The 12,290-nt window shown below is 36.9% G+C and overlaps 1 protein-coding gene across 1 annotated transcript; it reads right to left on the bottom strand.

The window, feature by feature from the left end:
• Nucleotides 1-6,176: 6,176 nt before the first annotated feature.
• Nucleotides 6,177-12,290, bottom strand: LOC134815614 (NRAMP-like transporter smf-3). The gene is made up of 10 exons (XM_063824164.1): nucleotides 12,124-12,290; nucleotides 10,474-10,555; nucleotides 10,085-10,244; nucleotides 9,761-9,869; nucleotides 9,457-9,584; nucleotides 9,195-9,309; nucleotides 8,245-8,473; nucleotides 7,948-8,125; nucleotides 7,673-7,801; nucleotides 6,177-7,173 (listed from the first exon to the last, which is right to left on the bottom strand). Exons 1-10 carry the CDS (start codon nucleotides 12,201-12,203, stop codon nucleotides 6,614-6,616), a joined length of 1,770 nt encoding a protein of 589 aa, XP_063680234.1. The 5' UTR covers nucleotides 12,204-12,290; the 3' UTR covers nucleotides 6,177-6,613.

The raw sequence follows: 12,290 nt of genomic DNA, 5'->3' as shown, positions 1-12,290 counted from the left end.
GGAAGTCTTGGTTAACCTCATTTTTTACAATACAAGGACATTAACTACTGAAAGTGGCTAAAATCATTTAGGGGACGGCCAGGTCTGATCAAGCAAACGTTATTAAGTGTATAAAAAGTCCTAACTAACGAACTGTGATACATTCCAGTGAATATTCAAAATTTTGAAAACACTAAATTGCATCTACCTCAAAACACATTTTTTGACCTTTCGATTCCTTAGTTGAGAAAACCGGCCACTCCCTGATCTTGAGGTTTGGTACAGTGGTTCCTTAGACAATTGTCCTCATTTATTATGTGAGCGATTTTTTAAATTTGACTCGGTTCTCGAATTATGAGGTTAACCAGCTAAATTTTCCGAATTTTTGACATGGTTAACCTCATAATTCGAGAACCGAGTCAAATAAAAAAAATCGCTCACATAATAAATGAGGATAATTGTCTACGGAACCACTGTACCAAACCTCAAGATCAGGGAGTGGCCGGTTTTCTCAACTAAGGAATCGAAAGGTCAAAAAAGTTACAGCCGTTTAAAGATCCAGTTTAACATGTAATTACAGGTAAACCTCAAAATTTAGCGCGCGATATCTCAGGAACGCAAGGTCAGATTTTGATCCGGTTTTTTTCTTCTTGTTCGTCTCCAGCAGCTATTATCAAATATGTGAAAACTAGAAAAGTGCCATTTACCCCCCCCTCTGGCCTTAACTCAAAACAGCCAGATTATCCAAGCTGGGTGTCATACCAACAGTCATACTATGATTCACAATATAGAAGGAGATTAAACACAGTGAAATAGGAATCCATCATGGACTTCTTTGACAGCTTTTCCCCTGACCTCTTGAACAGGGGGGGATGCAACGACCATTAATGACCATTAATGACCATTAATGACCATTAATGACCATTAATGACCATTAATGACCATTAATGACAATGTCAGTTTTGTCAAAATTTCATCTACTGACATTAATGGTCATGTTTTTTCCGGCACTTCTTAGAGCGAAAAGGACGGACGCCTGCATCACTTAGACCCTACCTTAAGTTAACTAACTACAAGTATATGTTATTATTTTACATTTACAATTAGAGATTCGAAAGAGAAAACTTAGAATAGAATCTTCCGTGGTTAGGCAGACCTTCCAGAATATCACTTGAGTGGATTCCAGAGTGAGTTAGGGATTACATTTATTAAGTTCGAATGTAATGAAGAACAAATTTTGCGGCCACGGGATTTAAACCAGATAACAGTTGGTGACTTATAGTTATCAATAATAATAATTCAAAGGGCAATTTAGGAGTATCAGATCGTATCAATAGTAAAATAACAATCAATAATAAAATAATAATAACACGGGTATTAAAATTAAATACTTCGTTCCCGTTCTTATATCATATCAAGATTTATATTTTAGCCAAATCATTATGCTTGTCGATTATATAGTAATTACACAGTAGATGAACTTATTCAACTTTAGCACTTCATGAAATACATCGTCATCAGTCTGAATCGGACAACAAAAAAGCTGATCTTTTCCTAGGATTAGATAGAACAATTCGTTTACAGTTCAATACTCTGCCTTCGGCAGTTTTGACCCAAAATCGAGCACTGTCATCATGATAGGGACAAATTGATGCGGCAGGAATTCGTCTAGATCTGCAGTTGCCCTTTTTTGAAGCAGAGACACTCATTGATAAGATGGTACCGAGGCAACGAAGGGGACGTTTAGCCTTTTTTGGAACAAAGGTAGCACTTAATGAGTCGCCCTTTCGAATTGTTCGACGTCGACGTATACAAATAAGTAAAAGAAACTGATTCAGCATTCGCTTAAAATATTCTAATTACTATTAAAGTAAATCGTAACATCAAACCATTAGATTAAAAGCAGCCCTATACCAGAGTTGAGAAATACTTGCCATGGCAATGTTCGACGATGGCATAGAAGGTACTGTGAGGAGGTATTGAAAATCCAAATTATCAAAAGCAATCAACACAAATAAATCAATACAATTCAAATCCACGCAAACTGCAAACAAGCATGTATACTAAGTCAACTGCAAACAAGCATTTATACTAAGTCAACTGTAAACAAGCATTTAAATACTAAGTCAACTGCAAACAAGCATTTATACTAAGTCAAATGCAAACAAGCAAACAGACAAGACAAGTTACCAACGTATAACAGAATGGTGCTTGGCACTCATTCCGAAACCGAGGTCCGAGCCTCTATTAGGCGAATATTAATTCGTTTTCTCAAACGAGACTCTGGCAATCTATGTAGGGGGCTGTGAGAAACTTTATAGAAGTGATACAAAGTGATCATAATTGTAAATTTCTTGGACATGTTGCTTCCAAGATAGTTCAGAATTTCAATTATTTAATGACCATTAATGACCATTAATGACCATTAATGACCATTAATGACCATTAATGACCATTAATGACAATGTCAGTTTTGACAAAATTCCATCTACTGACATTAATGGTCGTTGCATCCCCCCCCCCCCCCCCCCCTTGAACAGCTGTGAGGACGCTCTGGAGTAGAGAGAAGCGAAGTCTCATTCTTATGAAACCTATCACGTGAGCATATTCCTCACCTCTTTAATCTGATATTTTGGTTGCTACCTATTTATGATCTTGGTGCAGCAACTTCTAAATTGTATCCTTTATTTAAAATCAAATAAAAAAATACAAATTATAAGCCCCCATCTTGCAATAGTTGTTTTTAAAGAAAAATTATCAAAATTTAATTCCTATTTCATAATTCTTGTTATATTACACCATTTGCGACTTGAACCGCACCTTTTAAAAAATTATCATTAACGAATGGTTTATGGATTATCTTTTTAAATGCTACAACAAATCTATGTTCTATCAGGTGGATTGTAAATATCTAAATTTGAGCAGGCATATGTTTAAATCATTTATCATTACTACGGGTATATGCCTCACAGAATGGCCAAAAAAGGAAGGTCTCTCAAAATCACAAAACACACTTTATTCCAGTTTTTATCTCATAAGAAGCTAAGTTGACACTCATATTTTTCTTCCCGGGGGTTGATTTAATCTCATAATCATTTTTTCTTTGAGAAAAATTGGCCGGAAAATCTTCCTCCAAAAAAACATGCCCCACAGAATGGCCAAATCTGAATTTCTAATATAATTTTTTGATGGAGATACTTTTTAAATTTCTATCACCACACGTTGTAAGAAAACCTATTAAGGAATGGGGTAATAACCTAAAACTCACGAAAAAACTGAGCTGTGAAAAATTATTTCACAAATTTAAAAAAATGGCCAAAAAAAATGAAAACGAGAAAATTTTATTTTTCTAAAACCTTTGGCTCTTGTTTCAGGCATTCTGCTGGTATAAATATGCCTCATTAACACCCCCATATAGGTGAAATTTCTTAGAACTGAATAAAAAGGGCATAATTTCCTACACCAAAAATGGCCATTTTGTGAGGAGTTGTTCATATTCCCTGATTTCATGATTTATAACCTTCATCTGGGGTGTTATTGTATGATAAATAGCTTGTGAATACTTTAGACTATCAAAACTAACATGTCTACATCAATAAAAGGAGTTTTAAATTTTGGCCATTATGTGAGGCATATTTTGGCCATTTTGTGAGGCTAGGCGTGTAGCCATTTTAGCATTTTTTTATGAGGCGTTGTTCATATTCCCTGATTTCATGATTTATAACCTTCATTCGGCTAGATTGGGGTGTTATTGTATGATAAATAGCTTGTGAATACTTTAGACCATCAAAACTAACATGTCTACATCAATAAAAGGAGTTTTAAATTTTTGCCATTTTGTGAGGCATATTTTGGCCATTTTGTGAGGCGTGTAACCATTTTAGCATTTTTTTCTTCCTATATTGAACAATGTTCGTTTTGTTTGATGAATACTATTCTTTAAACATCTTCTGTCATACTGGTGCCAGAAGTTCTCACCAAAATGCAAACTTAGTTCAAAAATTTCTACATAAACAGTCATATTTATGCCAGAAAATGTGGTCCTAGTTAATGATTTCACCACAGGAAGTGTTGCCAGAAGACTTTTGTTTCATATGGTATCCACAAAACCTACCAGTCTTATATAAAAAATTAGTTACAAAAACATTTACAAATTTGGCCATTCTGTGAGGCTAGCCATTCTGTGAGGCATATACTCGTATATATTTTCAATATACAATTTAATTCAGCACACACCACTCCCTCTGCAGTAATTTTGGTTTTGCGGCACAGCTTCACTCACATGCACACATGTATATGTGTATGCCTAGCTGGGAAGTCTAGTTCCTAAACTATGCAGTTAATGCTCATTGGTATATGTGGCCTTAGCCAAGCAATGAAGAGTCCCTCTTATCTTAGGACGACCAGTGCTTGACACTGGTTACTATTGGCTAATGGAAATCTACTTTACTCCTTAAATTAATGGAACCTTTCACATTACAAAACATGAACTACATCAGAGCTAGTTTGATGCGGACCTAAATGATATTAGTGCTAACTCTTACGCTGATTGTGTGAATCACATCCCAACCATTGTTTGGGCTTCGATCAAATCTAATTAGTTTTATCCATCAAAGTCCATTTCCATTGATATTTACGTAACTTGGAGAACATTTTTCTGTCAGATGTCTTTAATATATAAATTATTCAAACAATATACACATAATATAGCAATGACCCTATATAAAATCAACCCTTTAAGAATTCAAAAAATTCCCGTAACAATCAAAAATTTTTTACCCTTGGCCTTGTGGCTCCAAGTTAAGATCTAGACTGTTAATATCAACAATGTTTTTTCTCGCACCTCTGTCTCCACGGAGAGAAATCACTGATGTCTTTAATTGGATGTAAACTAATCTCATTCTTAATTGGGAATCTTTTTTATCAGTGTGGGGAAATTTTTACTCCATATAAGGACGTCATCGTAATGACTAAATTGACTGATCAAACGCCTTAATAGATTGCGTTTTTGATAAGTGTGCTTTGAGTAATGAACCAACTCTGCAACCTGGTACTGTGGCTGCTATGACTTTAAAATGAATTTGGGCCTGGCTTTTGCATAACCCTGAATCGCCTGAACTACAATAAAATCCGACTAGAGACTCAACAGTCAACATATGTGTTTTAAATAGTTAAGGGACACCAAAAAGCATTATACTAAGTTGATTGATGATACCATCCCTTCCATTATAGCAACGAAGCTCTGCATACATAGTAACGAATTACTGGGCAGCGCTCAGTCTGTCATTCCACCTAATCTCTATTCGGTGTCTACATGTTTATGAACATTATAGCCTGGGGTCCCCAGGTAAGCATAACTGATAACGATGCGGAATAAACAATTATGTTCATTGCCCTGCTATGTGCTACGAAACCTGAACATTAAGGTGGCTGACTTATCCACAACTATGAACTATAAACTAGGTCCAATCAAATGTTTACCTGGGGACCCCAGGCTATAATGTTCATAAACATTCACAGAAATTTCAGAGATTATAGATATTGATCAAACTTAGATTTCCTGAAAGTTTCATCAAATTTAATTGATTACAGTCACCCAATCATTGACCATTGTTAATGATCTGGCCCGGCGCGCGCTACTTCGTAGCTCATGCCGTCGGGCCATTTCGAGAAGAAAGCGGCGCGCGCTACTTCGAAGAAATTTAGACGAGTAACATCCGTCAAGTTGTGACAGGAACGAGTAATTTTGCAGTACAGAATTCAATTTATGCCATCATATTATTACTATATACTAGAAAGCCCGTGGTAACACTTAACAGGGAAGAAGCTAGTGGTATTCTTTGAAATAAAGTGTTAATCGCATACAAAGATATCCATCCCAACCGCGAACCGAAGATAGCCCATTGAAATGTAGCTCGCACTGATTAACACATCGTAATAAAAACCGATAACAATGCCCCTCGCAAATCCTTGATAACAAAATAAAATGCTTAATTTCTAAACTGGGAGTGGGACAGGTCACGACGAATTTGTCAATATAATTGAAAAGAAAAAATATTACTTTTCACACTACATCAGTCATGAGTCATCTGACCCTATCAACAATCAAAATTGGGTGAGATGACCCAGTTGTTGTATCACCAATCACGGATATTTTATTGATAGACAATTCTTTTGTATCATATTATATATATCATATATTATATGCGATCATGTGTGAGTTTAGAGTTCGACTTCAAACATACAATTTTACCAAAAATCAGGGGTTAACGTTGCTTCATTACATTTTATAACTCAAATTTACAGAAGATTAAATAATATAAAATTAAAACATAAAAGTAAAAATGGGACGGAAATTGCAGCTTAAAAGCACTGGCAAGCAGAGCACTTCCCTGTGAGCAAACTGATCATAATCAAAAAATAATCTGAGTTTAGTAAAAAATTCACTAAAATCATAACCGACAGAAAAATGAATCGTTTTTTAAATAATTTCAGCGGTATTACAGGCATCATTTTAATTTAAAACAGTCAAAATAAAGATCGTTGTTCAACCGAAACATAACCTCATCGATGTATGCTAGAGCCAAATCAGTAAATCGTGTTCAAATAAACCTAAATATTTTCAATTCTCTTTCTACCCTCCAAACACTTCATTCTCAATAATTCTATCACTCTCAGAAAACTGATGAGGTCCTGCATCGGCCACATTTCTCTTATTATCAGCCCTATTAGCGGGTGACGGGAACCACTTTTCTAGCAGAGGAACCCTTATCTTCAGTGCTTGCAGGAGAAAGTAGGCCACAATTACACTGTAGATAACATAGATCAGCACCACTAGGGCTATGTAGCCATGACTCAGCTTGAATCCTATCACAGAAGCAACAACCAGGTAAACGTTGATACCAAATATCAGGAAAGCTAGAATCCAGATGACAGCCAGAATGCTCTTTGGTGACTTGCACCAGCCCATGATGGCCTTGTCGCTGGAGAACTGGAGGATGGGGAGCAGAGCAAAAGGGAGCATCATGCTCTGGAGAATGTTCAGGATGTCGTTCAAGTTGGAGAGCTCGCCGATGTTGTTGTTGGAGACAACTGCTAGGATGACTGTCGGACAGATAGCAATACTCCGAGTGATCAGAACCCTTTTCCAGCGAGGGAGTTTCAGTTTTATGAAACCTTCCATCACAAACTGACCTGAAATAAGTAATATAAGTCACGCTCCTTTCACCAATAACACAAAGAATGCTGGAGAGAAACTACGATCAGGTTCTAATTTAAGCTCCATAAATTGTCGTTAGCCAGATTACGCTGACGACAAGAAATGCAGTTCTTTTGAGGGCGGCCGCTCAATGTCCCGATCTACATCCTTTCATATAACTTATTCCAACTCATTTAAATCACTCAGTCCTGTATGCAAGTTCTAATTATCGATTTTTGGTTCTGTTTAGCGCCGCGCATCTACGACAGTGCTTCATCCCGGAAGTTACGTAATATAAAATAACTTTGCGAATATTACCATAGCATCTTCAGAGATGGCGCATGCACTAGCTATAATAGTCGAGCGGACGGATGCGAATTCGGTCGTTATATAATATCATGAAATAATCTCGATTTCTAACCCTCGATAATGATTTTTTGAAGCGTTGCCTCAAAAGCCATAGATCGGGAAAATGGATAAAGAAACCGCCATTACCTGAGTAAGTGCCAGTCATAGTAGAACTCTGGCCAGCAGCCAAGATACCAATAGCCCAGATGTATTTTAGAGCAGATCCAAACTTACATTCTAGATACTCTCCGGCGCTATAGAGGTCCACTGAATCATCTGCACAGTTATGGTGATATTAGTGCTATTTACTAGTAGTCAATAGTCAATACCTTCTGGTGGTTAGTTTAAAATTAATGATTGGTGTAATACAATGAAGAAGACGGGATGTTCACTATGTTGGAAGGATGGGCGGGGATTGTTACCTGTGAGATTGAGAGTAGTTTTACAGTCCATATTAGGACCGTTGTTGAAGTACCACGCGTTAGCAAACACGCACACCACAAAGAAGTTTATTACAAATGAGCTGACAAGGGCCAGTCCTGACTCAATAGAGTTATATTTGTTAGCTTCTCTAACTGCTCCCTTGTTCGTTCTGTCGATCTGAAGATATGCCAAGTAAGGTAACTAGAACGGAGAACCCTTCCATCAAATACATTAAATGAAGTATTATTGAGTGAGATTATTGTATTAACAATTGACATGTGATGAAAATGACAAACCTCACGAGATCGCACGAGGGCAGAGTGAAGGTAGAAGTTATGTGGCATGATAACAGCGCCGATCATTCCCACAGCTTGAATAGTAACTGTGGTGTCCCAATGTCCTGAACCCCAGCCCGGGACGAACCCTTTAACGATCTCCACCTGGTCGGGGAGGTGCCAGAAGTACTCCATACCAAACATAACCGCCATTACTCCAATCAGGAAACAGAAGAACGCTTCCAACTTCCTGCCAGGCGAGATATGTTAGTACTTAGTACATTAATTACACAGTACATTAAGTATACATTATATTACATTAAGTACACAGTACATTAAGTACACAGTACATTAATTACACAGTACAGAAAAATTGGGATTTTTGCCTACCACCAAAGTTGTACATTTTACCACTCGCCCAGGTCATCAGATATCGCTTCAAAACTTCTTGTGAGTGTAGTTGATGATCATGGAAAGCTTTTTGGAACAGGATTTCTCTCAATTTTGAGTTTTAAGCTATGAAATGTGGCCTAAACGACTTAGTAAAATTCATCGTAAAAAAGGGCCAAACATGGCAGATTAAAATGCTTATTACTCAAAAAGTATCAGTTTTTTTGAAATAATTTTTACAGGATCGTAATCAGCTTGATCAGACGAATCTTTTAGTACCAAATAGGTGATTTTAGAAGACAAATTGTCTTAAATAATTTTCTAGCTCGAACACAAGGGTCCCCCCTTGTATAAATTTTGTACAAATTGTACACATTTTTTTACAAATTTTGTGTCTTTAACTATTATAAATTTGGTACTAAAAGATTCGTCTTACCAAGCTGATTACGATTCTGTAAAAATTATGTAACTTGGTCATAAGTACATAGTACACAGTATCAAATATAATTGAAAACAGGATTTAAATGTAACTGAGAAAAAAACTAGAGGAATGATATTCCATATAAGTGTATTTAACGAACCGTAGTCCATATTTGTCGAGGAAAAGGAAAGTGAAAGTGTCTATGATGGTGAGCAGAACCCCACCCCAGATAGGGATCTTCTTACTGGATATGATATACAGTGCTATTGCAGTACCTGTACACAGTCAGTCAGTATCAAATTAAACAACTTAATAACTTAAATAACTGAACATTAATCACTCTTTTATAAGAAAACAACAGAGTTTCAATTTTATCGTATATTTGTACGCAGCTAATGTTAAGGGTTAGTCATCATCTTTACCTATTACTTCCTGCATATCACTGCCAATAATTGCAATCTCTACCATGATCCAGAGAATGACACGTGGTACCACGTGGTACTGAGCGTGAGCCACCTCCGCCAAGTGGTTCCCAGTAACCACCCCCAACCTGGTGGAATAGCAGTCAGATACTTGGGAGGGGTGTGAATCTGATGGAGCAGCTTGATAGCAATAATAATTGGTATATTAAGAGTGTCTCTAAATGAACTCATTTATTAAATACATTATTATCAGTTTAAAAAACATAACTTCTAGAAAAATATATAAAATAATTAAAAAACGAACCTGATAGCAAGGCACTGGAGAAGGAACCCCATTACGTGAGCTAATAATAATAACCATAACAGATCAAACCCAGAAACAACACCGGCCTGAAGGTCTGACTCTATGTTGCCTGAAGAGAGAAGTAAACTTTAAACCTAGCTTTATTTTGAATCTGACAACCATTGAGCTGGTTCTATTGGAAAGACAGGCTTACACACCTCACAATGGCCGAGTGGTCTGTCTTTCTGTCTGAGCATTTAGTTTCAGAGTTAGTTAAAGATTTCAACGATAAATGAAACATATCCCATGGTGCTGGTAAAGATACAATAATACCCAAATTCCTACCTGGATCAAGATAAGCGATGCTCATGAGAAATCCCGGACCCATAAAAACGGCAAGTTTCTTCCAGCTGAAGTTCGTAGACTCATTTTCGTCGAAATGAACGAGGATTTTCTGATCTTCCTCCTCCACTCTCATTGAGGAGTTGTATAATTTATTGTTATCCTGTATCAATAAGTCGGAATTAGGTATATTATATACTAGTTTTAAAAAAACTTGCGCTGTTAAAAAGGTGCACAGGTATGAACCCGCTCAGTGAAAACCCGCAACAAAATTGTCAACTGTCTGGTAATCTCACGATAAAGAGATCACCGACTCGACCAAATTATTTTTGAGTCTTGGTAATCAGATTAAGATAAATCGTAACTAAAAGGTTAAGAAGATAGGGACTAACGTATAGCAGTTGATCATCTTCTTCAAGTCTTTCTGATCCCTCAGAATTCCCTTCTTCGGGGCTTTGAGACATGTCTCCTTCACTGAGATTTACAGAGTTACTTGAGAAAGTTGAGATATGTCAAAAGGGTCGTGGAATCAGCAATACTCGTAGTTCGTACACACAACAAGACAAAGAAATCATCATGATTCTGATAGGCGATCATTAAAAAACAGGAGTTAATCCTGCTATACCGATAATACCGATATTCTGAAGAAAAAAGAAAGACCCGGAAGGTAACAATGAGAATTGTATCAAATGTACTCAAGAAACTTATTTGTAATAGGATGCCAGACAGTCAACTATTTGACACTTGAAACTCAAGAATCTATTAACTTAGTAACAATTTCATGATTCACTAGAGGTAAGGGGGAAATACGAAATACGATCGCCAGAATTTGTTGAACGGTTTTTGCCTAGAAACTACTTCCAAGAATGGAGCTTATAAGCTAAAATGCCGGATATAATGGCAGCATTTGAGGAAGTAATGGACGCAAACTGTTAACTAAATTAGCTGACAAGCAAAAAAGTATTGGATTACAAGTCTTCATGTTGATAAGATAATGCTTGATACACCAGCAGGGGTATCAGCTGACATCGGCAAAATGAGGCCATGCAAATGGAACAAGAAGTGAGATAACGAGGAGAAGTGGTATCAAGATACTGGTTTAAAGTATATGATAAAACTTATCAGCAGGGAGTAAGAGAACATACAATATTCAGTGTTACTGAGTGTGGGGGGAGGGGAGGCTGACCATATTAAAGTATATTAAAATGCGGTTCTACAGTGTTACTGAGTGTTACAGTGTTACAGAGTGTTTCAGCACATTTAGAAAGACTGGACACGTAACGAAGGTCTATAATAAGAGGCTTAGGGGACACTGTGCAAAATATCTATGACAATGTACACAATTCTAAAGTTATAAGATAAACATGATTAGAGCATACACAACATAATATAAGATAAACATAATTAGATCATACATAACATAATATAAAACAAAGTAAAATATTTAATTTAAATCTACGGTGACTTTTTTTACAACAAATATGACCTAAATAGAAATGATATTAATGAGAAATTCAAATCAAATTAAGATGAGAACAGAAGAACGGGAAGGCACAAGTGAGAGAATGGCTGAGTTGGGGAACGAGATGGTAGCCTATGACGCAAGGCGAGGGGGTAGCCAAGAACAGATGACGCAACAGAGAGAGAATAGCTGAGTTTAGGATGCATGGTGAGGGGTAACCTAGGACGCATGACGCAACTGCCAAGTGCCATCTGGTGTCTAATCTGGTTACGGTCTCGCTGTGAAAGTTTCACATCGTTTCTCTGATAAGCAGAGGACAGACAGTGACGCTCGTGAAAACAATTAGCTCAGAATACAGATAACCAAACATGATAACATTGAATAGGATAGAGTTTCTGTTTATCATCATGTCATAAGTAGTCCGTGGGCTGGTGCACGAGCTGGTGCACGAACTGGTGCCAGGTGCACAAACTGGTCCGCGCTTCTCGGATAATGCCCAGATCACATTGAAGTCACAAACGATTTAGCATCAGACCAATTTTTAAAACAATTAAGTAAATTGTAAGTATTAATAAAGTACCTGGGATTATCAAACCGAACTGATAACGGTAGTTTTACAATCTGAACAGACACGCCCTCAGCTCCTGTCTCATCGAGCATAAATACCTCACACTACCCGGTCATCTTTAGTCATCTATGTCCTAATTTGGACATTTTCTTAGAAATGTTAGAATAGATACATTTTCT

Source organism: Bolinopsis microptera, chromosome 5 (assembly GCF_026151205.1).
Source record: "Bolinopsis microptera isolate Bmic1 chromosome 5, MBARI_Bmic_1.0, whole genome shotgun sequence".
In the NCBI taxonomy this organism is placed as follows: domain Eukaryota; kingdom Metazoa; phylum Ctenophora; class Tentaculata; order Lobata; family Bolinopsidae; genus Bolinopsis; species Bolinopsis microptera.
This window is presented reverse-complemented; position numbering and strand designations above follow the sequence as displayed.

Excerpts from the sequence above, each read along its gene's own strand:
- LOC134815614 (XM_063824164.1), bottom strand. The coding sequence starts at position 12,203 with ATGCTCGATGAGACAGGAGCTGAGGGCGTGTCTGTTCAGATTGTAAAA. Across the intron at positions 9,585-9,760 it reads CTCCAGTGCCTTGCTATCAG|GTTGGGGGTGGTTACTGGGA; the intron begins GTTCGTTTTTTA and ends CTATTCCACCAG. Across the intron at positions 9,310-9,456 it reads TGATATGCAGGAAGTAATAG|GTACTGCAATAGCACTGTAT; the intron begins GTAAAGATGATG and ends GACTGTGTACAG.